Here is a 26,347-nt window from a genome sequence, read left to right on the forward strand (position 1 = left end):
GTTGTTCTGGAAAGGCAAGCCAAAGAAGAGGGTTGGTGGTGTCCCCAGGCATAATCCTCCAGGAAAGGTGTGTGAGGCCTTCCACAAGCCTTCGTGAATTGTTTCTAAGGCTTCAGCATAAATCCTAGAGATTTCCTAGAGGGCTTAAATTTTGATAGATCTATCTTGAATGTTTGCTCGCTTTGAGGCAGGTGTCTCATATAGCCCAGGTTAACCTCAAGCTCCATTGTAGCCAAAGATGGGCTGGAACTCAGCTTCCTGTCCCTATGACCCAAGTACTGGGATTCTAGGCTTGCACATCACACCAGATTTACACCAGTTGTTTTTCTCATAAAAATGATAGAGAGCTGCAGAGACTGTTAGTCGGTAAATGCTTGCTGCATGAGTTTGCTCCTCAGCACCCACATTAAAATTGGAGTTGGTGGAGCCTACTTTGTAATTCCACAGCTAGGGAGGCAGAAGCAGGTGGACCCCTGGGACTTGCTGGATAGGCAGCCTAACCTGTTCCGTGAACTCCAGCCATGTCTCAATGAAACAAGGGGGACAGCCCCTGAGGAAAGACACCTTAGGTTACCATCTGGCCTTCACACATATGCACACATATGAGTGCATACCGGCATACACATGTGTTTTCACAGGAACACACAGTGACATATTTTTAAGTTTTAAAAGTGGCAGTCATGCGTATAACATGAAGTGTTCTATTTTAATTATTTGGTACCCAGCTCTGAGGCAGTAATAGCATTCACACTACTGTGCAGCCATCACCACCATCCGTTTGCAGAGCATTATTCCACTCTGAAGCCCCTTACTTACTGCATGTTAGCTTCCTCCTGCCCTGGCACCCACCACTCCACTTTCTATCTTAGTTTGATCACTCCAGGAACTCGTAAATGGACTCTTACAGCATTGATCTTTTTGTTTCTGGCCTGAGTCACTTATCATAATGTCCTCAAGGTTTATCCATGTGTTAGCATGTGTCATAATTTCCTTCCTTTTTAACGTTGAACAATTTTGTTTATCCATCCGTCTGTTGATGGACATGCAGGCTGCTTTCACCTTTTGGTTATTGTCAGTACTATTGTAGTGAACACAAATGTCTGCAAGCTAGCTGTGTTGATACAGGCCAGAGGATGTGGTTCATTAACAGAGGCTTGCCTAGCATGTCCCGGGCCTGGGTTCCATCCCAGCAGGTGTGCTTTGGCTGTCACTACGTAGCCTTGCTCTCATCCTTCTGCTTGCCATGGATGGTAGGCCCAGTTTTTTATGCTGGCCTAGCAGGCGAGGCTGTACATACTTAGCTATTGCTGACTTTGCCAGATAGATGCCAGGAGAATGCCTGCAGGATCAGGGTCTATGTGGAGGCTCAGCCAGCAGTCAGTGGCAAGAACAGAGATCCAAGATGCTGTTCCTGTCACAGGCATACTGGGAGACCAGCATACTGGCCATGGTGAATGGGGTTCATATGGAGCACCATGGGTCCTTATTGGTGAGGTAACATATGCACACACATCCCCATGTGAACAGCCCTGCCCACCTCAGTGTGAATACTTTCTAGTTTGGGCTTCTAGTGTTCCTGACTTCCTTATGAATTTACACATTGACATAGGGTGAACCTGGATCAACAGAAACTTACCTTAGAGCTTTGTCCCAGATTGTCTGGGTCTCTGGAGTCTATCTAATGTGGGCTAGGGCTCAGAAACCAGATCACCCTTGGAAACTTCTTTTTGCTCCATCTTAATAAGACAGGTGGTCTCCAGGTGTGCCAGAATGGACTTCCTAAGGAACAGGGCTGCATCGCAGAGCAATGTTTCTGGGAATAAACTTTCTCCTGAGTTGTTCAGAGGAGATGGACTGATTCAGATTACACAGAAGAGGGTGCGACTGTGGACCTGAGTGTCCCAGCACGAATATAGCCTCACCCTAGTCAAAGCTGACCAGAGAGTAAAAATTAACGTTTAAATAAATTCATTGTGAACAGTACAGAAGATTAGGTGATGGGCCAGGTGGTGGTGGTGCACGCCTTTAATCCCAGCACTCAGGAAGCAGAGGCAGGAGGATCTCTGTGAGTTTAAGGCCAACCTGATCTTCAGAGCCATTCCAAGACAGCCGGGGCTGTTGTACAGAGAAATCCTGTGTCAAAAAACAACAGCAAAACAACAGCAACAAAAACAAAACAGAAGAAAACGAAGAAAGATTGGGTGACATCTTAGACCCCAAAGTATCTGGTTTATCTCAAACTTGTAACTGGCAAGGAGACAGCTTTTTCTTGCCTCCCCCTTCCCAGTTCTCTTTTCCTCACCTTGGGCACATGGAACCCTGTCTTACCTTTGTTGTTTCACTTGTTTGATTTGTTCTTTGTAATAGGGCCTCCTTCATAGGACAGGCTGATTGGAACTTCCAGTGTAGCCCAGACTAGCCTCACACTTGCAGTCTTGGGCCACCACAGTGCATCACCATGCCCAGCCCTTGTCTTGTCACTCGACCATGTGGTCAGGTGCTGTAGGGCCTGTGCCTTTGCAAAGTCTGGTTCCCCTGGTTCCAGGGGGTCTTCATCAGGCAGAGCCTCTGTCCCTCCCTTGCTGGGAGTCTGTTCTACTTTTTTCTATTTTCAAAAAGAGTATCCCCCAGACACGCTGCGGGAGTGATTGATGCTGGGGGTGGAAGCTTTTCGAAGTCCTTGGCCTCTGACCCTGCTTCCCCAGGGCTGTGGCAGCGGCGGCAGCGGTTTCTGGCACGCCTTCTGGGTGGTGGGGCTGGCGCTCGGGCATGTGCTGACTTCACCACCCCCATCTGAGCCAGGTTTTGTAAACATTCAGCAGCCACTTCCCACTTGAACAACTGGGACTGTTTTCTGAAGTCTGCACTGATAAGCCTTTAACGAAGCATTATTTCTGCTTGCTATAAGATGATGCACTCTGGGAGGTTAAAATAAAATGCACAGCTGCATAGCTGGTACCTCAGACATCTCTGTGGATCGTGCTTTGCATCCCAACAAGCTGGACTTTGAGGGACATTTAAGAAAAGGGATGGATGCTCTTCTGGGCCCCTATGACACCTATGGACAGGAGAGGCCCTGCACCCTCTACCTGAGCGCACCCTATACCTGAGTGAGCCAGTGTTCTGTAGGCAGTGAGATTGTGAGACTGCAGCCATGGCAAAGTGGGGCTGCCCTCTGGAAGCCAGGAGGGGCAGCCAGCCTTTTCCTCCACACAGCCTTGATCTCCAGTGGTGGATTAAACATATTAGCAGTTAAAGCAGTTAATTGCTGTGCAGGGGCCCCTCATTGTTTGTCTCTGAATCACCCGCCCACACCAGGTGTCTCAGATAATAGACTGGGAACCTCAGCGAGGAGGATTTCCTGTCTGCAGATGTGCCGATTACAGCGCTGAGTGAAGACAGTCAGCCTGCAGTCCAGGCAGGCGGGATCTGCTCTGCCTAGCCAGGAGTTAACCAGTTGTGGCCTGAATTGGTGCTGTCACGGGAGCTGGCCCAGGCGAGCCCCCACAGATGCCTTCTCTGAGGCCTGGCTGTACTTCAGCTGAGCTGAGACTTGGTTTTAAGGAAGGCATGTGGAGCCTCTGGAGAACAGCCTTGGGAAACTGAGCGGAGACTGACCTTTGCCCTTGGCTGCCAGAACACATCCAGGCAGTTCTCTGCTCCCACCCAGGAGAGACAAGGCTGTGGCACATTCATTCCTGGGTCACAGGACTCCTTCCCAGCCTGTGAAGCAGGGGCTTTGCTGCGCCTACATAGTCCACATTGAGAGCTGGGGACGACAGTGTGCCTGTCTGAGGAACCTGCCTAAAGAGGAAGAGTGGCAGGTGAGACCTGGGGGAGGAACTCGCCTGGCTTTCACCCCGACTACTAAGCCATTTTTTCCTGCTAAGAATTCATCTTAGACAACCTAGTATCTTGTCTTCACTGTCATCATCTGCGTGAGTCAAGTCTAGGTCTGGGCCTTTGAAACGGTGTGAGAGTAGCCAGTCAGTCCTGGCTATTAGGCATTGGGATTAGACTTCCCAGCTTCCATCTGGCCCACGTCCAGGGAGGCAGGGCACAGGGAAGCTGTGTGGGAACACCCAATCTTGGGACCCAACCTCAGCCCAGGATGCGCTATGTAGTCTGGCTCTCCATTCCCACCCAGGACTACCTGTTTGTATATATGCAAATGACATACCCGTATGACTGGCACAGTCAAGCAAGCCCTCCCCAGTACTGAGTGCCATGCAGCAGGGACAGGGGTAGGAGAATAAACAGAATCGAGCTCCACACAGGTGAACACCTAGCACTAGGAGTGTCCTGAGCTCAACAAACGAGAAGGCCAGCTTTGGGATGCCTGAAGGTTTTGAGATGTGGCTTGATTCCTGGCACTTGGTGCTGAGCTAAGACTCTGAAAAGGAGCGGAGCGTGGACACAACCTAGTCTAGGGTCACCCCACTGTGTGTCTTGCAGGTGACAGAGTGTTCCTGGGGCCCTCAGCTGTAGGTGGGCCCAAGGGGTGAGTCAGGGCCATAATAAAAAATGAGAAGGATGAGGAGAGGAAGGGGAAGAGGTTTGGGTTTAGCAGGAGACAGCATGGTATGCTGGAGGTCCGGAGTTCACTCCTCAGAACTAAGTAAATGATTGAACAATGAAGAGAGCTGGCCTGGTGGCTCTCACCTGCAAACCCTGCACTCAGAGGCGGAAGGATTGCCATGATTCCCAGGGGAACATGGGCTATATAGGGAGTTTGGAACCAACCTGAGCTACAGAATATGACTCTACCCCCCAATTCCTCACTCCAAAAAAGACTAAAAGGCTAGGGACGTAACTCAGTTGGTAGAGTGCTTGCCTGTCAATCATATAGCCCTTGATTGAGTTAGCCTCACAGAAACTGGGCATAAAAAGTCACATACCTGTAACCCCAGCACTGGGAAGGCAGGAAGGAGGATCAATTCAAGATCATCCTCAGCGGCGCAGTGAGTTGGAGACTAGCATGGTTTACATAAAATCCTGCCTACAAAAAAAGAACCCATGAACACAGAATAAGGTGAAGAGTAATTTAAAAACAAAACAGCCTAAATGGAACAGGCAAGCAATAGGCCAGGCTCAGGACATTTGAGTAGCACTGGGGGCTTCATGGGACTGTTGCCTAGGCTCTCTACACGGGCCTTTGTGGACCTCAGACTGTCTCAGCGTGCACTTCTCTGTCCAACTCTGTGCCACCTGGTGTGGCTATATCAGTTTGGATCACAGCCCCTCATCCACCCTCCCTGTTCCTGCTGGCACTTAAATCTCACCTCATTTCACGGATTGCCCTTCCCTGGTGGGAACATGTGCTGTAGGCAGGCATGAAATTGGAGGGCATGCTTGTTTAACTAGCGTGGATCATAGAGGCGCAGGGTGCTGCCTGTGGCCTTCCACCTACATAGCCCTGTATCCAGCAGAGTAGGTGGTAATGACTGATGGCTGCCTTATCATTCAGTTGGCCTGCTGCCCTCTCTAGTCACTTCTTGGGGAAGGGTCATCTCTCCAGGAGGGTGTGTGTGTGTGTTGAGGGGCATGCTGGGGAGGTGACGGCCAGAGGTCCTCAGCACACATGCTCTGGGCCTATGCCAGAGGAAAGGAAGAGCACATCTGAACATGGTTTGTGTGCCGTCATCGTAGGAGAGATGACAGAGCACAGGTATCGGGCACATGTGAAGCTCGTGTAATGCAAGAGAGGCGACAGGCAGAGTCAGGGATCAGCAGTTTGCCAAAGAAATACCTTTAGTAAACAGGAGGCAGGAAACCATCTTACTAGTCGTCAGAGAAGTGCAAATTAACACAACAGGAGAAGTGCTGCACCAAGGCCAGAGTGTTAAAAACAACAACAACAACACAAACAAAATAAAACAAACCTACTTGTCACAAGCCGGAAAGCCGCTTTCCTCCAGGCTAGCTTCCCTTTCTCTGAGGATCAGCAGACACGTGGCACAGAATGCTCCAGGCCTCCTTCCTGCTAGAGTGTAGCAGTAGAGCCCCAGGAGCCCCGAATGTCTCCCACCGCCGCACTTGTTCCAGAGCTGAGGCTGTGGGATGACACCACAGAAACTTAACTAACTGGCTCTGGGCACAGTGCACAGTGACAAACATGGCCGCCCTCCGGCGTAGCCTGAGCATGACTTCTGTGTTTGCTGAGGACATTGCTCAGCATATTGGCTCGTACCTTGCTTCTCACTTTGTGAATGTGTCACTGACTCCGGAGTGCCTAGAGCCACCTGTTTAGGAGGATGACCCCTGCTTGCCACCTGGCATCTGTTTTCTGCTTTCCCTGGGTTCAAGACCTGAGCTCAGGAGGTCCTACAGCTCTGATGGGCCCTCAGTGCCAGGAGGGAGATCGGACCCAGCTCTGATCCCAAGGGAGAGAGCAGAGCTTGAGGGAGTTGTGAGGCTATGTCTGAGGTCATGCTCGCCCTTCTCCCCCCCACCCCCGTGGTCTGTACCCTGGCTGCAGGGTTTGTCTCAGTTTCAGAGAATAATCCCAACATAGAGGATACCTGGGAAAAGACAGCCTCTCTGGCCTCTGGGCCACATCATGCTGATAACTGCTTTCTAGGCCTCTGTGTAGCCATGACTGCCTGTCTCGGTCCTTCCCACCTTCCTCTCCTATCTCTTCCAGAGCAGTAACAAACCACTTGCCACACACTAGCCAAGTTCTTTGCCACACTGTTTGCTCCTCCTCTATCCAACCACCCAGGAATTTGTTCCTTACACTGCAGACTTGGCTCACATGCTCCTGTACTTCCCAAATGTATATATACAACATGTCCTAGGAAATCTTGGCTTTGCAATAGACCATGACGGGTACTTAGTTCCTCCCCTGCCTTCTCTCCTGGTACTACTTTCAAATGTATGCATTGTAATTCTGAACCAGCCTTCCCGGGAGATTATCCCAGTGCTAAAAAAAAACCTCTTATGGTACAGTGGCTTCAAGACTGTTATAATGCTGCAGCAATACACATGGAAATAAACCTGTTTAGAAGCACAGACCTGCTGTGGTGCAGTTGTCTGTAGCACTCAGTGTAGTGAGTGCTGTATGCTGTTGTAGCCTAGCAACAAAAGGCTACGCATGTGAACCACACAGGTCTACCTGGAAGGTAGGCTAGATCGTCTAGGTTTGTGTAAGAATACTCTTATCCTCACACAATGTCAAACTACTCAGTGACACATTTATCAGAATGTATTTCTGTCTTCAGCATCTTTTTATTGTATCTTTATTTCCATAAGGACCTTGATATGGGACTCCTTGCATCTGCAAGATCAGTAGTTACCATAGTTACCATAAGGAACACAAAGAGATGCTCTTGACCTCACAGGATCAGGTGGGCATACATGTAGGGGCAATCATGAACATGGTGTGTCCTGAATAGAGCAGGCTGCCAGTTTGGCCACTCCAACTCCAGCACAACAATTACCAGGAGGCAGTGAGTACAGCAAGCTGGACTCAGCAGCCAGAGAAGACCCCCAAGGATTGAGCCACGGGCCCCTAACCTACAGAGTCTTTGCCTCCTCTCATGTGCTCCAGCCCTACCCATAGGGCCCAGCTCCTTCCTCTGATGTGGCCTCCCACTGCCTGAATCTAGGCTGATCCCCATGGTGCCCGCCTGCCCACTCCTGGTTCCTGTGGCTGCATAGTACCAAGAGGCTGGAGCCAGGCCCAAGCCAACTATAGCAGCCAGGCTTAGCTGAGCCTCAGTGTTTTGACTTCCCCATCCACCATAACAGCTGGAGTCTTAAAGCTTCATCTGCCAGATGTTTAGGTGGGCGCCACCCACTTCCTGGACATTGCACACTAAAGTCTAGCTTGTCCCAGATACCAAGAACTGTGGGAACTATGCCTTTGATGCCAGATCACCTCTGTCACTGGGGAATTGTCTGGAGCTCCTGAGCAGCGTAAGCATCCTGGCTCTGGGGGACATCCACCCACTCAGGGACCACCGTCATCTGGATTCAAGGCAAAGGGGACCTCCCCTGACAGCTGAGCCATGATAAATCTCATATGCTACCCTCCCCGAAGGCCCAGAACTGTATGGAATGTGAGGGGACAGACATACTGACACCGAGAGACAATCCTGTCCCATCCCTGTTCTTGGCTGTGCACCCAAAACTAAAGCTGAGAATGAGCATGATGCAGCTCACACTGTCTGGAAGCCCATTACCTCTCAGCTCTGCACAGTTTGCTGGACAGCTACAGGGGATGTGCCAAAGAGGGCAAGCTGAGGCCTGTGGTCTGGGGACTACCAGTCTGCATATTCAGCACCATTACTGGTTGCCTGGTGGGGGTCGCAGGCCTATTTTGAGAATCTGGGCAGGACGTGAATTTGTTTACTCTCACTGTTGGCTCCAGTCAGCATGCTCCTTACACAGCCCCAGCTGCTAGCTCTCCTGGTGAGACACAGGTCCTTGTCTGTCCATGCAGATCATCTGTTGGTGGGAGTTGACTCTCGGAGCTTGTCTGGAGGAGACATCCCAGGGTGGACAGAGAGGGGCAAGCACTTCAGAGGAGTCCCAGGCATCTGGGGAAGTGGAAGAGTGCCCACCCAGTAAAGAACTATGTGAAGAAGTGCCAGCCAGTTAGCTCATATGTGGCCCACATGGACCAAGAGATACCCCACAATTTACACAGATAGGCCAGAGCCACTTCCCTGAGGTCACCCTGATCAGTGGTGTCTTCCCTTTGAGATATGCTGCCTTTCTGCACAGCACAGCCTGCAGGACTCTGCTCAGGCTTGGATGCTTCCTTGTAGCTCTGTAGAGCCTGGTGTCTTGGGTAGGAAGTGTCAGAGAGCCCAGGCTAAAACCAGGGCCGCTCAGGGCTCTTTGTGCTTCAAGTCCTTTTTTTGTGGTCAAGAACTTCATGTTTTAAAAAAGAGAAGAAACCATGACTTTTCAGTATAAATTTGACATTTCAACCAAGTGGTGGTGGCACATGCCTTTAATCCCAGCAGTCAGGAAGCAAAGGCAGGTGAATCTCTGTGAGTTCAAGGTCAGTCTGTTCTACAGAGCTAGTTTCAGGACAGGCTCCAAAGATACATAGAGAAACACTGTCTTGGAAAACCAAAAACACACAAATGAATTTGATATTTCAGGATATTAACAGTCCTTCTTGGATGGCACATGGATATTTTTGTAACTTCCACGTTAAGATAGAATCCACACCATGGAAACACGAGCTTCTCTGTCTCTTTGGAACCATTGGCCTGTGCATCTGTGGGTTCCCACAACTCTGGAGTCACTGAGGGTAGATATGTTTTTATTAGTGCTAGCAATGAAACCTCGTGCATGTGGAGTAAGTGTTCTGCTGCTGTTTGTCTGTTGCTGTTCTTGAGACAGTCTTCTGTAGCCCAGGATGGCCCCAAACATTCTGCATAGCCAAGGATGTCTTTGACTTCTGGTCCCCTTCTTCCATACCCCCCATCCCTGTGCTGGTATTATAGGCGTGTGTAAACATTTGATTTATGGTGCTAAAATTGAACCCAGGACTTCATACTTGTTATTCAGGCAGTCTGCCAATTGAGCAAAAATACCCAACCCAAAATATTTTGTTATTGCACTGTACCGAGCACATGCACAATGTATTTTCTTGTTCCCCTAGTGGCAGCATAGCCTCACCTACCAGTGACATTGATAGATGTCAGGAGTCATCTAAAGACAGGCCAAGTGCACAGAGGATGGGGCAGGCTGTCACAGCATCAGGATGTGGATTCTTGGTTTGGGAAGGGGTCCTGGAACTGTCCCCTGAGAATGCTGAGAGGGCTGCCATAGTCCTGTCATCTGCTCTCTTACAGTCTTCATTCTCTTACAGGTTCATTTGTTTAAATTTGTTTGTGGTTTTTAGAATTTTCCCTGTGTTAATGTCTCTTTTGAATGTATAAACTTTGTATAAGCATCAAAAAAAACTCAGAAAATCAAAGTGTCAAAGAATGTGTTTAGACAAGTACTTTCACCTCTGTCCCACCGTCGTCTTCTTGTCCTTTTGTTTGTTTTACCTGAGACAGGGCCTGCAGTGAGCTATGGCTGGCCTGGAACCCTTTCTGCAGCCTTGACTGGCTTGGAGCTTTCGGTGATCCTCCTGTCTCATCTGCCTGAGTACTGTGGTGGCAGGCGTGTGTCACTGCACCTGCTCTCTCTCCTTTCTATAGGACACTGCTCTTAGTCTTTTCAATGATTTCTTTGGGGGGGGGTATGTGCATACATGTGTGCGTGCATGCGTGTGAGTGTATGCACGCACATGTCCGTGAATGCACCCCATCTTTAGAAGGGGAACACTACCTCTGCACTGGAGACTTTTGTACCTGTCCCATCTATAAGACCCCTCAGGTGGTGTCAGGAGTTCCTCTTGTCATCGGCATCAGGGCTGCTTGTGCTGAAATTCAAACGCATAAATCAAGGGCCTGTGACAAGGGCAACAGTGTGGAGGTTGGTCTCCTTTGAAACCTGTGCCTCATCTTGTCTGGGTCCCACGCTGGTCCCTTTTGTGGATGGGCACACTGAAATTCACAAGAAAAAATCTGGTCTTTCTGCACAGAAAGACTGGTGAGCAGGCAGCACCTTTGAAGAAGCTTTCCTGCCAGCTCTCCAGAGAAGGAAGGGGCCAGGGAGTGCTTTAAGAAGTCCTTGAAGGGGGCAAGAAGGTTAAGATGGTCAGGACCTGGCACTGAGGAGGTCAGAGGCTGTGGCCAGGGAAGGAACTGGTGTCCAGGCTAGCCCCTCAGTGCCTCACCCACATTGGTAGCCTTTCCATCTTCATTCATGAGGGGCAAAACAGACAAAACAAGACCAGCAAACAAAAGAGTGAAAGAGTAGGTGTTGTGGAAAGGTGGGTCTGTGCATGTAGACAAAGGACAATCAAAGGGTCAGGTGACTGAGGTTAGTTGGGGCCCATTGGATGTTGGTGACCACTGTAGGCCCTGCCACCTGGGCCTGTGTGGCCCTGCATGCAGCCTCCATGTAAAGAGGCCATACCTAGGCAGGGGCCCTAAGCATGGGCTGGAACGCAGCTCTTTGGTCTGACTTCACCTCACTCTATTCAGTAAGCCATTAGGTGTCCCTTAGAAGAGGCCCAGGAAGGGGCTGTGGGTCTAGTGTCATGGAGTCAGGCAAACCAGGCCTGGTGTTAAGGACAGCACGGCAAAGAAAAGATAGACAGATGTCTGCAGCACCATTCCCCTCCAAGAGAGGCCTGGCTTCTCCTGATTCTGAAACCAGAGCTATACTGGTTAGGGGGCAGGGGTGTGGAAGATTCTAGAGTCTGGCCCCCACAAACTAATTGTCAAGCTACAATTGTGTCAGAAGGTGTCTGATTCTTACCCATGTTTCAGAGCAGCATCCGAGAGAGACACCCACAGACACTAAAGTGTGCTGCATGGCACAAGGTTTTGTGCCGGAGGCTGTTAGAGTCCCCTCGGTTCCTGCTCCTCTGCAGTCAGGCTTTTGAGTTTCTAAGTGGCCATTCTGAGAAATTGTTTATGTTTGTTCATTTGTTTTGTTATTGTTATTTTGTTGTTCATTTTGTCTTTTGGGGACAGTCTTGTGCATTGTCTAGACAGCTTTATACTTCTGTACTCAAGACATCTTGCCTCAGCCTTTCAAAGTAGCTGGGATCCTAGGCCAGCCATACAACCCAGCTCTGAGATGTTTGTCAGATCATTTATTGATTCACTGATCTATATATTGTACAGGAACTCAAACCTGGGCCTGGTATCTACTTGGTCTGCTGCTGAGCTATATTCTCAAATCTTGTTCTAGGAACAACAGGTTTTCTCTATGTAGTCCTGGTTGACTTAGAACTCTAGGACCTGCCTTTGCACCCCCCCCTCCCCAGTCCTGGGATCAAAGGCAATTGCACCTCCATGCCCAATCAGCCTTTTTTTTTTTTTTTTTTTAAGATAGAGTGGCTGGCCCTGAACTTGTTATCCACCTGCCCAGCTTTTCAAGAGCTGGGATTTCATGTGTGTGCCACTACATCTGGTTGAAATATTTTCAATAAAAGGAACCCACGTCAAAATTGCTAACCTAAATCTTTCAACTTTCTCTATTTTTCTTTAAGGGCGAGTTCCGGAAACCAGAAATTTGAATCTGGAGAAGGCTGGTGTGAATATCAACCCTGAGAATCAGAAGATTGTTGTGGACGCCCAGGATGCCACGTCTGTCCCCCACATCTTTGCCATTGGAGATGTGGCCGAGGTATGCTCTACGTCTGGCCAGCCACCATCACCAGAAACTCCTATATCTATGCTCCCCTATTTCAGATGGATCTTGAGGTGAACATGATGGAGGCTCTGTTGTCCACAGGAAAGAAACGTCTCTCTTTAAGCCCAGAGTACCAATCACAGCATCCAACTGTAGTGACTGGTCAGGTGCATCCTGGGAAGGGTTGAGCACTAGCCTCTTCCCCTTCTAATGCTTTCTCTCTCTGGGAGCACCAGGCTGGGACAATTTAAAACTGGGAACTGGAGAGATGGCTGTGTAATTAAGAGCACTGACTGCTCTTCCAGGGGACCTGGACCCCCCCCCCCCCAGCACCCACATGGCAACTCACAACCATCTGTAACTTCAGTTCCAGGGGATCTGATACTCTTTTCTAACCTCCTTGGGTGCCAGACACACACATGGAGCACACAGACACACATGCATGTAAAACACCTGCACACAAAATAATTTTAAACACATAAAAAGAAAATAAAATCCTGGTTCTATACAGAGCTAGTTGTTGCTGGACATGACCTTGGCAAGGTCTTAGAGCTGCAGAAGAAGGACTAGCCCCAGTTCAGGGCTTCAGGCTCTATCCTTGCCCCAGTTCCCCCTCTGAGCCTGAAGCTGTTTCAGTCTCTCACTGACTAGGCTATCGCTGATCTTTCTTGGGTGAGAGGCTCAATGTGGGGAAGATATCAAGGTTCTGAACTCTGTCCCTGCTGCCTGAACCTGTGGCTATGGACATGTCCCTGTCTTCCATGGAGACCATGGCCCACAGCACCTCCCTGGTAAGACCAGAGCCTTGGGACACTTCTGGCTACCATTCTTCTCCTTCACAGGCGCCTAGAAAAGACCTACTTCATCAGTCCTGGGTCTCTGCATCCTTAGAGCCTCCAGAGTAGCATGTACCGAACCATTCTGATGCATCCCAAGGAAGGTGGCCAGGAGGCCCCTGATTAGACATGCTGATAGACACTCACAGAGTCCCCAGGCCCTCTTGTCTCTGGGCTGAGACCTGCCATATCTTCCATGAGTATGCTTCTGTCCGGGGCTGCTGTAACAGTGGTTTATGCCACCACAAATTCAGAAGCGTAGAGCAATCACTCTTGGAGGCCAGAAGTTAAATTTGAGTTCAGACTGTACTCCTCAGTACCTTCTAGGAGGTTACTGTCTGCCTCCTCTCTGCTGGGCCTGGGTGGTCCTTGGGTCTCAGCTCTGTCCCATCATCACCATAGTCTCCTTCAGGTGCTCTACACTCTCCTTTGTCTTACAGATTGTCCTTTGTCAGACTTGGGTCAGTAGGTTATACACAACCCATTTCCAAATAAACTCAAGTTATAAGTAGGTATGATTTCTTTTGGTTGGGGGGGGGACACTGTTCAACCCTCTCCAGTGTGTTACTGCTCCCGTACTGACTGTCGCATCACTAGTTCCCAAGAGTGCTAGGGACACTGCAGGAGCATGCCCTATGGAGGGACCTCAGTAGGAGATGTAAGCTGGTGAACTACTGCAGCTGTTGGGATGCTCAGTGCCGTTGTTGGACCTATGCCTTCAGGGGTGTGAAGATGGATACCCTACCTTGGCTCCCTTTGGAACTCAATTTGGGAGATGTAGAAAGGAACCCGGGGGAAGCTGGAACCAGTGTTTGTGTCTAGTAGGTCCCAAGCCTGCTGAGTCAGCATGGCTCCTGAGTCTTTAGTGTACCAGAGGGGTCCCTACCACTGTGAAAATGCTCAGATAAGCCAAGTGGCCACCGTAGAAGATACCATCAGGCCCTGTGACTGAAATTCAGGTATGTGATTCTCCCATAGGGCCAGACTCCCACCTCTGCCAGGGGCAAGGCCTTGCAGATGGCAGTTCCCAGGAGGACTGCATGGAAAGCTCCACGGGGCTTGCTGTCCAGCCCTTTCCTTCTTGGTCATTTTTACACACACACGCACACACATGCATACACATGTGCACACACACACACATACACACACACACACACGTTTGTTTTATATGCCTGGATGTATATCTGTGCACCACATGTGTTCTTAGTGCACATGGAAACCAGAAGAGCCTTCATATCCAGGCATCATATCCAATTCCATATTCCTGGAACTAAAGTTACAAGCAGTTGTTAGCTGTCACATGGGTGCTGAAACCCAGGTCCTCTGGAAGAGCAACCGGTGCTCTTAACCACTGAGCTCTCCCTCCAGCCCCTCATGTTACTATCTAAATGAGGCTCCAGCCACAAACCTGGGTGGTGTGGTTGCTTGACTCTGCCTGTGGTTGGTTTGGAGCTTCTAGTGCCTGGCTATCGGCTTCAACTTTGTCTTGTGAGCACTGCATCCTGTGACAGCACCTGTGTTCACACTGAAGAGCACCATGTGTATCTCTGCACCCTAGGGTCCAGTGCTGTGTTGCCACCAGCACGTGACACGCAAAGGCCTCCTTTCTTTTAAAAATTCATGACACAATTGAAAAGATCATTGCAAGCAATGCAGGTAATCCTGCTGCAATCAGGTCAGGCCCACGGCTACCAAGAGCCCCAGGGTGAAGTAGTGGTGGTGTGTAACGTGCTGCGCTGTGCTGTGCTGTGCTGTGCTGTGCTGTGCTGTGCTGTGCTGTGCGGGGCTGTTTCCTGGGCTCCTCAGGCCTGATGGAATGCACAGGCTGGAAGCCGAGTTTATCTCTGTAGATCTTGACTCATTTTTGGAATGCCAAACAGCATCTGCATTTCCTGCTACAGCGGTGATTGGCAGTGAGGGCCTGGGCTGCTGCAAGCAGGAACACCCGAGGCAAGGTGTGCCCCGAGACAGACGTGTCTCCTGTGGAATGACACTGATTTGGGATTTGTCATGGACCATGATGTGCATGTCAAGCTGTGTGTCAGGAGCACGTGACATGCTTGGGGCCATATATACTAGACTCTGAGTCATCGGAAACCATGGCAAGGTCTCTTTTGAGCTCTGTCATGAGACCAACACTCTGAGAGCATTGGTGTGATGGGTTCAGAGAAAAACCTGTGCAAGTGAGGGTAACAGGGCCATGCCCTGCAGCTCACTTCCTCTTCTAGAGGAGATGATAACACGGGCTTGCCCCTACAGTGGAATGGAGGGAAGACAGCAGTAATAAGTAAACCCATAGGGGCCCTGGGATTGTCAGTGTGGGAAATTCAGCCTTGCATGCTGAAGACGTCCAGATCGTCACAGCTTGTAGCAGTGTCCACACCCTCACAGGCCATGTCTATATTCTTGTTGCTCATGTCTACATCCTCAAAGCTTGGGTACTGGGAGTCTTCAACAGGAAGGCAATGGGTGGTGGTGTAGCATCTCTTCAGGCTGCCTGGGACATAGTGCTGTTGTGTTCTTCCCCCAGGGGCGGCCAGAGCTGACACCCACAGCTATCAAGGCAGGAAAGCTGCTGGCTCAGAGGCTCTTTGGGAAATCCTCAGCCTTAATGGATTACAGCAACGTGAGTTCCTTTAGGACCCAAATCCAACCTGGGAAGGCTTGGCACTGAAGGGTTCATTTGTACCATGTGCCTGAATGTGTGTGGGGTATGTATGCACAAATGTATGTATGTGTATGTGCATGGGTATATATGCACATGTGAGCGTGTGAATGTGAGTGCATGTGCACATATAAGCAGGAGGACACAGTCCTTGGGGGCCATGTGAACTAGATCCCTAGTCATTGGGAGCTATGGGCAGGACCTCTTGAGCTCTGTCATGGGACCAGCACATCGATGTGGCGGGTTCAGAGAAAAGCCTGTGCCAGTGATGGTATTGGGGCTCTGCCTGGCAGCTCATTCCCTCTCCCGGAGAAAGGAGTGTATGTGGTTTGGCTCCTGGTCCAGTCCAGGAACAATGAGTGGCCACCTGCTGTGCTCGTGTGTGGCTGGGTCCCTGGCCTCAAATTACTACTCAAGTGTCACTGAGGGGATACAATTTCAATTTGGGGGGCCCAAGAGGCCTATCTGATTCCAGACCTACTTTCCAGGTTCCCACGACTGTCTTTACGCCCCTGGAGTATGGCTGTGTGGGGTTGTCTGAGGAGGAGGCTGTGGCTCTCCATGGCCAGGAGCATGTAGAGGTAGGAGACTACCAACAAGAGGGCTTGGATGGCCACTCACTACAGAGCTCCTCCAAGAATTGGAGGTCTGGTAAATGGGCTACTTCCTGGGGCTGCTCTTGGCAGAACACAGTATGGGACCTCCACAGGACAGGAGTATTGGGCAGCTCCAGAAACAAGGGGAGTCAGAAGCCTCTGGCAGCTTCAGTGTGTGGCAAAGCTTTGCTTCTCTGGTCCCACTCAGTGTCCACCTGTTGTCCTGGATGGAGTCATTAGGACAGACCTTTGACCGCCTTCCTCTGAGGCCCTGTGGTCTGGCAGCCTCCAGCCCCGCCCCTAACTGAGCTGTATATACTAGAAGCACTGTTGAGGTTCCTAGCCTCCAGCCCTGCCCCTGACTATACCGTATATACTAGATGTGCTGTTGAGGTTCCTAGCATTCCCACCAGAGCCTCAGCATGCAGATAGCTTCTCAGTCCAGTGCTGCTCTGCAGGGTACTCCCTACCTCTTAGTGGGAGGAGCCTCCCTTAACTTGAATGGCTCCTCCAAGGTGTCCTCTGACCTGCTGTCTACTCCATCCTATCTTCTTGCCCAGGCTGGCCCACGCCTACCCACCTGTACCTCCACCTTTCTGGGACTCTCATGAGGTTTCCAGTGGTTCCCAGCCCAAATTCTATCCTCTTCCCAAGTTTGTCTAGAGACTACAGGCCCAGTGGCCCTGACCAGAACCTTCATCCTAAGCAAAGGGGTTTCCATTGGACCGGAGCACTTTTGGGAGTCTGCAGTGTCATCTGGCTGTGGCCCCTGGGTACTTTCAGAGTAGACCGAGGTATCTGGAGGCTCTGAAAGCTGCCAGGTAGTGGAAGCTGGAGGACTTTGGTGTAGGTCTTCCTGTAGCAGCAGCTTGCAGGCTGAGAGGCCCGGGTCACTAGGCTATGGCGTCTGCCCGCTCCATGTACCCGGGCCCCTCCATCATGGAGACAGGCCTGACAGGCCTGCCCTCCCAGCACTTTATTTGCTATTTTTGTTAGATTCATCATAAGTACACTGAGACATGTGTTCATAGCATTTTATAATGCTTTATGTTTCATGATGTTGAATGGCCAAACATTCTTGTTTGTTTTCTTTCCAGTTCTGTCTTGCTTAGAACAATATTCTCTGAAGCCCTATTAATTAATAATGGCTGTGTAGCACATGTGGGGCCCTGCTCATTTTTTATATGGCTACAGCTCTGAACACACTGTCAAGTCCTTCATGGGTGCTGAAAGCCCTTGTTCCACAGCTCCAGTGAAGCTGGCCTGCCCTGCCCCTCCACAACACTGCACCAACCCCTCCTTTTTAGCTGAAGTTTAGGCCAAGTCAGCACCAGGGTGTCTCCGGGAGGCCAGGCAGTCATCTGAGAGCCGTTCCTGCTCACGTGGGTCGGATGGGCACTCCTGCACTGGCGACTTGCCTGAGGTCTCCCTGTCCAGTCTGCTTTGGTCTTGAGGAGGCCTGAATCTACCTCTTGGGGATGCCTGAGTACCATGCTCAAACCCTGGCCTCTGTGTTGTGTCATGGCTCAGCAGCCTGATGTCTGCTCCCCTGCTGCAGTTCAGTGGGAAGTCTTAGATCCAGGTAGGAGAGCCTCTGTCTGCAGACTCCATGGCTATGGGTGCAGGCTGCCTGAACATAGAAGGACATACTCTCTACAACCAGCTGTGGTGTTTCCACACCTCGAGTGTCTGAGTCCCTGAGAATCCTGCCTTCCCAGTACTTTGTTGTTGTTGTTGTTGTTGGATCTAATACTGTAGGACTGTCTTGGTATGGCCACTGATTCAGGTGCTGGTGTCTTGTCACCCAGGTTTACCATGCATATTATAAGCCCCTGGAGTTCACTGTGCCGGATCGAGATGCATCACAGTGCTACATAAAGGTGAGTGTGCTTAGGCCAGCAGTAGGGTGCATTGGGACTAGGAGGGAAAGCACTGACCACCGGGAGTGCTCTGATGTCCGCTGGGCAGAGAGTGAGAATTAGCCCTTTTCCCATGTGACAGAGTACCTGCAAAAGCAACTTAAGGAAGGGTTTATTTTGTCTCACAGTATAAGGAATGGCTTGTTTCTTGGTCAGGAAGCAGAGAGATGGACACTGGTGCTCAGCTCACAATCTCTTTTTTATGCATTTTGGACCCCAGCCCATGGAATAATGGTGCTGCCATAGTTATAATAGGTCTACTCATCACAACCCAATGTAGAAACTTCCTCATGGAGTTTGTAAAATTGACAGTCAGTACTAACTACCACAAATGGAAACCTCTGAGGGTTGTGGAGATAGGACACAGCAAGTTCCTATGGCTGGGTGGGTTCCCTGTGTCTAAGTGACAGTCAAAATCACTGCGGCTTTCAGATGGTGTGCTTGAGAGAGCCCCCACAGCTGGTGCTGGGCCTGCACTTTCTTGGCCCCAACGCTGGAGAAGTCACTCAAGGATTTGCTCTGGGGATCAAGTAAGTCATTTAGCATCCTGGCCATTTTGTGCTGTAGCTACTTCCGTCTGTTCTGCCAGCACAGTTTCTGTTTGTTGTTTTTACAGTAGTGGAAACTGCTGTGTTCACGTTTCTGGGGGAGGAGCTTGTACACATCTGCAGTGGGCATCCTTCAGACTGCCCCAGGCATGGTGGTCACGGCAGGAGAGGGACTTTCTCTAGCCAAAGGTCCTAAGCAGGGATGGTTGCAGCCCTAGGGCTTGACCAAAATGAATGAGGCTGAGCCCTCACTCCCCCAGCCTTCTACTGTTCACTTTTGTTTCTATTTCCTGTGAACTGTCTGTTGTTGTTATTGTTGTTTTGTCTGTTCCCCTCTCCCCAGAATTTTCTGTGTAGCCATGGCTCTCCTATAACTGGTCCTGTAGACCAATTGGTCCCAAACTCAGAGGTCTGCCTCCCTCTGCCTCCTAAGGACTGGGATTAAATGTGTTTTCCACCACTGTCAGGCCAAATTGTTTCTTTGTATTTCTGTGGTTTGTACTATGATTATTGAGCTATAGGAGCTCTTTGCATATTAAGGAAATCAATATTATAAAGATGTTTAAAAGACCACTATTTAAAAGACGTTCAGAAGCCGGGCAATGGTGGTGCACACCTTTAATCCCAGCACTCGGGAGGCAGAGGCAGGCGGATCTTTGTGAGTTCAGGACCAGCCTGGTCTACAAGAACTAGTTCCAGGACAGGTTCCAAAGCTACAGAGAAACCCTGTCTTGAAAAACCAAAAAAAAAAAAAAAAAAAAAAAAAAAAAGAAAGAAAAAAAAAAGACATTCAGAAATTCTTCCCAAAACTGAATTGTTGGGTAATGAATCCGCATTCAGAACAGTAAGTGGAAAGATGACTCGGATGTTAAGAGCATTGGCTACTCTTCTAGAGGTTTTGAGTTCAATTCCCAGCAAACACGTGGTGGCTCACAACCATCTATAATGAGATCTGGTGCCCTCTTCTGGCATGCAGGCGTACATGCAGGCGGAACACTATATACATAAATAAATAAATCTTTTAAAAAAAAAAAGCCCAGTGAATGAGAATGTACTCAGGGACAGCCCTATCTCATTAATCCCAGGGCCCTCCCAGGCCAGGCTGATGTGGATGCCCTGCTTACCATCATCCATGGTAGACACTGCTCACATGCTCTCTAGAGGGATGCTCAGGATGCTCATGGGTCCTACCTGGAGTGAACTCCAAGTGATGACTCTGCTGCAGATCTCCTAAAGACCACAGCTACATATTCCAAGGACACAAGCTCGCCTGGAACCTTCGGTTCATGCTTGGGTGAACCTTAGCATCAGCCATTGCCCTGACACATTTGTAGGCCAGGTGGGCCTATGGATTGCTGTCATATGATAGGCGTGGCTCTGTCCCACACCTGTCTCTCACACACAACCCTTCAACATATTGGTCCTATTCCTCTGCTGGAATTTCCTCTCTGTTGTCCCTTGTCCCTAGACCTCCTACCCACAAGGCCCAACTCTTGGCCACACTCAGGTGCTCCCAGCCCTCTGGGGACCCAGATGTTCACACACCCTCCTCCTACCCACCTTTCTCTATGCCTTCTCACTTCTGCATCCTCCAGAGTTCTATCCCCAGTATCGTGAATACATGTACACGCCACATGCATACACACGTGCAGACATACAAAGCAAAACAGAAAGTCATGCATCCGTAGCCCAGGACTCAGCACACAGCCACACTGAGCAGCTCTTTCCCAGTCCTCTCAAGCCCTGGAGTTTGACCTTTGGTAGCTAGGCTGGGGCACCTGGGTGGAGGCCAGGCTGATCACCTCCCTTCTTGCACTTACTCTGGGTAGGCAAATGCTACCCACAGAACAGCCAGTTCCCTGCCTCGTGTTTGGATGCCATGCATCCATATGTAAATGCCTGAGCAGAAAAGCTGAGTAGGTGGGTGTAGGCTGCAGTCAAAAGTGGCTGGAGTGGGCGACTCCTGCCACACCTTGATAGCAGCCTCGAGGAAAGGGCAGTTAGGACAGAGAGAGGACAGAGCAAGCCAGGGGAAGGTTGGCTAGGAGGGCCTGAGGTGGGTAACAATGTGGCAATGTGGGTAGTGGGTGTTTGCTGGGAGGCAGTGGGCAGTCCAGCATAGGCACAGTCTTAGTGCTGACTTAGTAAGGAAATTATAGGCCCTCTATGGCCTTCTCAAGGTCAGAGTGGTGTGGACAGACACCCCCCCATACTGACCACTTACCATCCCGCTCTCGACTTATGCAGATGTGGGGCGTCATATGCACAGGTGATGCAGACAGTGGGGATCCATCCCACCTGCTCCGAGGAGGTGGTGAAGCTGCACATCACCAAGCGCTCAGGCCTGGAGCCCACTGTGACTGGATGCTGAGGTTAAGCCACCATCCCTGCCATGCTGAGGGCACACACTATGCCATGTGCCCAGTACAAGGCTCCTCAGACACCTGGGTCCAGGTGAGCAGGCTTAAGAAGAGCATTTGTGGCTAGAGTCTTGGGAGCTACCATGACAGGCATGATACCAGGTAAACACATGCAGGGCCTTCCCACAGGCTAGACTCTCACAGCATCTCCTGGGCAGTGTCAAGTGCTGTTCCCTGTGTGCCATTTGCCCCTGCAGTGAGCACAAGTGCCGGCTCATTTCCTTCCTGCCCAGAAGGTGGAGATGCTGCCTTGTACATGGCTGACTGATGCCACACATGGCTCTGCTGTAGCTCTGTAGAGCCAGGCTAGCCTCCTGCCCCTGCCTTGTCACCTCTCAGTCTGACAGTGCCCTTCAGAAGCCCCAGACCTTGAGTCTGCATGCTACAGCCCTACTGGGATATCTGTCTTGTTCTGGGCCCTTGGAAACTGTTCTCCTCACTGAAGCCTAGGGGGAGGCTATAGAAAGAGTTCTTTCCCCCTCAAGACATCCTCTGTCTGGTCTGAGAGACCTAGCAGGAGCTCTCAGACATCCAGTGGGTGGCGAGTCTGGCTGGGGGCCTTGTCTGGGCTTTCTGACACCAGCTCCACCACAGCTCCTCAGTGCCACGGCTGTGATTGACAGAAAGCCCTCTAAGGAAGCTCTTACCAGAAGATTATACCTTCTGTTTTTGTTTTGTTTTGTTTTGCTTTTTCGTTAAGAGCCCAGTATACGTTTTGATCAAAATTTTCTTTTTTTATAGAAACTACAGTATTCTCTCTGATAAACCAATCTGGGCAGGGTCGGGGGTGGAGAACTTTCTTCAGGGTTTTTTTTCCAAAACATCTCTCAAGGATCTCCTGTGGTTTGGGGTGACATGGCTAGGCCAATGTGAGGCTTGCTGACCCCACCTGTTATTGGCAGGACTGGAAGGCTTTGCTGCCTCCTCAGAGGTCCCAGAAGATGTGGATAGAGCACCGTGTGTCTGCGTAAATGGCTGTGTGTCCTGCAGGGATGACGTCACACCTACACCCTCTGGCCAGCCTTCCCATACTCCAGCGTCAGGTGATGATGGCCTGCGCCGAAACCCCATGTGGGCTGCACAGGTTTGAGACCCTGGCATTTCTGGAGCACCAATAAAGAGGGTGTTTTTCTAAAGCATGTCCACTTGTAGTGTCCCCAGAATTGCCCAATGTCATGTGGTAGTAGCTTCCAATCAGGATCTGCTGCCACCGGAACCATAATACACAGAGCCACAGTGTCTTAGTTCTAGAGTTCCCAGCAGCCATTGGGAGGAACAACCCTGACCAGACAGGTCCCTGGCAGGACACAGCACCTCTCCACCATCCTCAGCCTCCCTTCAGTTACTGGCTCAGGTCTTAAGACATCTTTCTAGAGATCACTCCTGGACTTTCTGCTAAGGTCACCCCTAAGGTCTCTGTGTACATAGCTCCAGCGGTCATCAAAGGTCAGGAACGGGAGGAAAGGTTTGCCGGGGTCGTTTGAGGTTTCCTGTCTGAAATGAACATTGCACACCTCCTTACTTCCCACAGTGGCCCTCGAGTCAGCTTGTGGACTGGTTTTGGCTAATCCTCCACATTGAAGCTTGATGGGCCAGGGAGCGCCTGTCAATCACTTCAGGGAGAGACAGCCCTGACAGGGAGGGGCAGAGCCCTGCATTATGCTGAGGCTTTAGCAGAGGCTAATCTCATGTCTTCCTTAAGAAAACATCACTTAGCCTGGCCCCGGGAGCCTTGGATGGGACCCTGCTTGTCAGCCAACAAAGGAATGTGTTTGCACCTTAATGGGCCTACCCAGAGCCTGACTCAAAGTGGAAGTGTGCAGGGTGCTCTCAGACGCCCAATTAAGATGCCAAGTGCTGGGCTGGCCCCGCTCTCCTGACAAGTGCAGGGCCAGATCAGCCATGTCCTATTTAATGCACCACTGGTGGCACGCCCCAGCCTGCCAGGATCCTGGGGCGTGGTTGGGGGGCGGGGTGCTCCTCTAGCTTGAGGTTTTGTCTGCCTTGGAGGCAGAGAGGTCAGCTAACACCTGCTGCCTCAGGCCAGTGGATTGGGAAGCCTCTGGGCCTGACCAGGTACATCCCATGGAACCACTGCTCTGGGAGCAGTCCCTGACAAGGGGGCAAGCAAGCGCCTGAAAGCGGCCTTGGTGCTGGGTGATAATTGAATAGAGGCAACGTGTGACTGGCCCTTTGCACACACTGGCCTGTAGCTTCCTGCCTACTCAGCAGCCAATGACATCCATACATTCATGTCCCCAAAGCCCCTTCAGGATAGTTACTGCTCTGTGCACATTGCCCCATCGGGGTCCTCCTAATGTTGTTCTGGCTTCACAGGACTGAGTGAGGGTTCTGGGCCTATGTCTCACCAGAGCACTGGGCTGCCTTTGTGGTCTCCTGAACCTGTCCCTGGACCCCATAGCTAGACCAGTGTGTGCAACTGCACTAGCTGGCCCCAAAGATAGGGCCTACTTTTATACCTTCTTCCCAGAGTAGAATTTGCATCAGGGTACTTGCCTCTGAAGTCTTTGTCTCAGTCTGTGCCAGCCTCTAGGAGGGTCCAGACATCCACAGATCTGTGTTCTATGTGTTTTCAGGTCTTAGCTCCCTTTGCACTCCTGGAAAATGTGAGCAGGAGTCTGGCCAACTCACATCTGTGAGTGTTGCAGAGCAAAGATTTCCACAGGGATGTGCTACCACCCAAGCTACTTTTGGTGCTGGTCAGTGTAATCCCCCGCATTGGCCTAGCTATGGGGCCCAGGGGCAGGTTCGGGAGACCACATAGGCTCAGTCACATAGCACTCAGTTGGCTGTGGAGCCAGACCAGAAGCAAGCAATCCTCACAGGGCAGTGTGCATAGACCAGAAGCAGGCAGTCCCCATAGGAGAGTGTGCACAGACCAGAAGCAGGCAGTCCCCATAGGGCAGTGTGCACAGACCAGAAGCAGGCAGTCCCCATAGGGCAGTGTGCACAGACTAGAAGCAAGCAGTCCCCATGGAGCAGTGTGCACAGACCAGAAGCAGGCAGTCCCCATAGGGCAGTGTGCACAGACCAGAAGCAGGCAGTCCCCATAGGGCAGTGTGCACAGACCAGAAGCAGGCAGTCCCCATAGGGCAGTGTGCATAGACCAGAAGCAGGCAGTCCCCATAGGGCAGTGTGCATAGACCAGAAGCAGGCAGTCCCCATAGGGCAGTGTGCATAGACCAGAAGCAGGCAGTTCCCATAGGGCAGTGTGCATAGACCAGAAGCAGGCAGTCCCCATAGGGCAGTGTGCACAGACCAGAAGCAGGCAGTCCCCATGGGGCAGTGTGCACAGACCTGTGACTGCCACTCACTACTCACCCAGGGCTGCTCTGCCCTGTGCTGAAGGCAGGGCCAGTGCTAAGGAGCAGGACCCATGGGTGAGCTGCATCAGCTGTGGCATTTGTCCTGTCTAGCTGCAGGATCACTGCAGGGCCGGTCCCCTCTCAGGACCAGAAAATGCAACAGGGCTAGAATGCCCCAGGGCCAGGTGCTTACCAACCCAGGGCCAGGTGCTCCCCTGGGCCGCCTCTTCTCTGCCTTTGCATGTTTTTATGATGCAATGAAAGTATGTTTTTAATTCCTCAGATTGTTCCATGTAACCTGCAATTACCCCCGGCAATACTTTACACACCTCTGCTTGTGGCTTTGGATTGCGCAAGGACATGGGAAGGAAAGGAGTTGGTAGGAGCTCCCTCCCTGCCCGACTATCCTGGGAAGTAGAACGGAGTGCCCATCTCCCTCACTGTCCCCACTTCATGCTGTCCTGAGATCCCTGTGCAGCAGGCACAGAGACTGGTGCTTTTGAGGGCCAGACTGGGGGTACAGTAGTGGAGGACAGAGCGCAGCAAGGCTCTGAGAGGGTTCTGAGGCAAACAGCAGAGGATATAAAAGGAGCTATCAGTTCTCAAGCAGAGTGGCTGAGACTGCAGCATACACCCCCATTTTGCATATCACAGAGTCCTCTGGGGACCTTTCCTCTGCTCAGCTGGCAGCAGGGGCCTGGGTCCCTACTGTGCTCTGCTGACAGTGGAGGTTGTCTCTGTGTCCTGGCTGGGCACCCTTGCCAGCAAGTAGACTTGCCTGTGAAAAACAGCAGTGTCTGCCCGAGGCCTTAACCGTGGGCTTGTGCCTGAGATCCACATTTTTGTTCTTTGCTACCTTGGCATATGACTCAGTTCCACAGGTGGCCACCCCAGCATTGGTGTCCAAACAGAACCCAGGAAATGCCACCAGTGTCTGGGACCCTGGCCCTGGTGTGATGCAGAAACCCCCAACCTAGCACTCACAGACTGCATTGTTTTCTGGCCCAGGCTCAGGCTGCACTGCTGTGGGCTGCTCCTCCTGTGCTTCCTGAGCTAGGCAAAGGCACAAATAAAGAGATGGAGCCACACATTTGTGCCTTGCTGTCATAGTAGAAGGCAACAGGAAGCGCTGTAGGTCCAGCCCTGCTTGTCCCTCAGCCAGGTGAGGGTCTTGTTGGTCTGGCTTCTTCCCGGTGAGATGGGACACTCCCCAGAATTTGCAGATACCTCTATCCTGTCATAGCCGTGCCACAGGTTGCTCAGCAGCCCTCCCAGACAGGGTAGAGAAAAAAGGAGTTTCCCGGAGATATTCAGGCTGTGAAATAACTGGACAGAAGGTTCTTCACCACAAGGTGCCAAGAGGCCTCTAGGGAACTGGGAGATAGCACTGAGACGTGGGCTGATGGAGGGAAGTTTTGAGCCACAAGCCATCGGGTTCTTATGTGGCTACTCTTTGGGTCTTACTTGTAGCCCACATCCTAATAACCCCAGCACATGTGACTGGGGTCATGGCTCCTGCTTCCAGAACCCATGGTGGCAGGGTGAAGTTTTGCCGGTGACTGAAGACAGTAACGGGCATGAGTTTCCATTGGTGCCACACACAGGTCCTCAGGAAGGGAACTGCAGTCACACTCACCTGTATACCCAGGAGCTGAAGGTGGTCCCCTGTGGTCCCCTGCACCTCTCCATGCGGGGTGGTCCCCTGCACCTCTCCATGTGGTGTCATGTCACACACAACCCTACTGTTGCCTACCTGGTGTGGCCAGGTCCACCAAAGATCCAACATTGGTGCTGTCCACTCTGGATGGGAAGCAGTCCTGG

At 51.0% G+C, this 26,347-nt stretch overlaps 1 protein-coding gene across 2 annotated transcripts in view; it reads left to right on the forward strand.

Annotated features, from left to right (window-relative positions):
* Positions 1 to 22,339, forward strand: part of Txnrd2 (thioredoxin reductase 2) — a 53,781-nt gene extending 31,442 nt beyond the window's left edge. For both annotated transcript variants that reach the window (XM_048452305.3, XM_048452306.3), the window contains exons 12-18: positions 12,074 to 12,210; positions 15,583 to 15,678; positions 16,206 to 16,298; positions 18,122 to 18,193; positions 18,665 to 18,762; positions 21,028 to 21,234; positions 22,103 to 22,339. In XM_048452305.3, coding sequence (XP_048308262.2) covers positions 12,074 to 12,210; positions 15,583 to 15,678; positions 16,206 to 16,298; positions 18,122 to 18,193; positions 18,665 to 18,762; positions 21,028 to 21,157 — 626 coding nt within the window. In that variant the 3' untranslated portion in view covers positions 21,158 to 21,234; positions 22,103 to 22,339. The remainder of the gene's footprint in view (positions 1 to 12,073; positions 12,211 to 15,582; positions 15,679 to 16,205; positions 16,299 to 18,121; positions 18,194 to 18,664; positions 18,763 to 21,027; positions 21,235 to 22,102) is intronic.
* Positions 22,340 to 26,347: the final 4,008 nt, after the last annotated feature.

Source organism: Myodes glareolus, chromosome 2 (genome assembly GCF_982192425.1).
Source record: "Myodes glareolus chromosome 2, mMyoGla1.1, whole genome shotgun sequence".
NCBI classification, from domain to species: Eukaryota; Metazoa; Chordata; class Mammalia; order Rodentia; family Cricetidae; genus Myodes; species Myodes glareolus.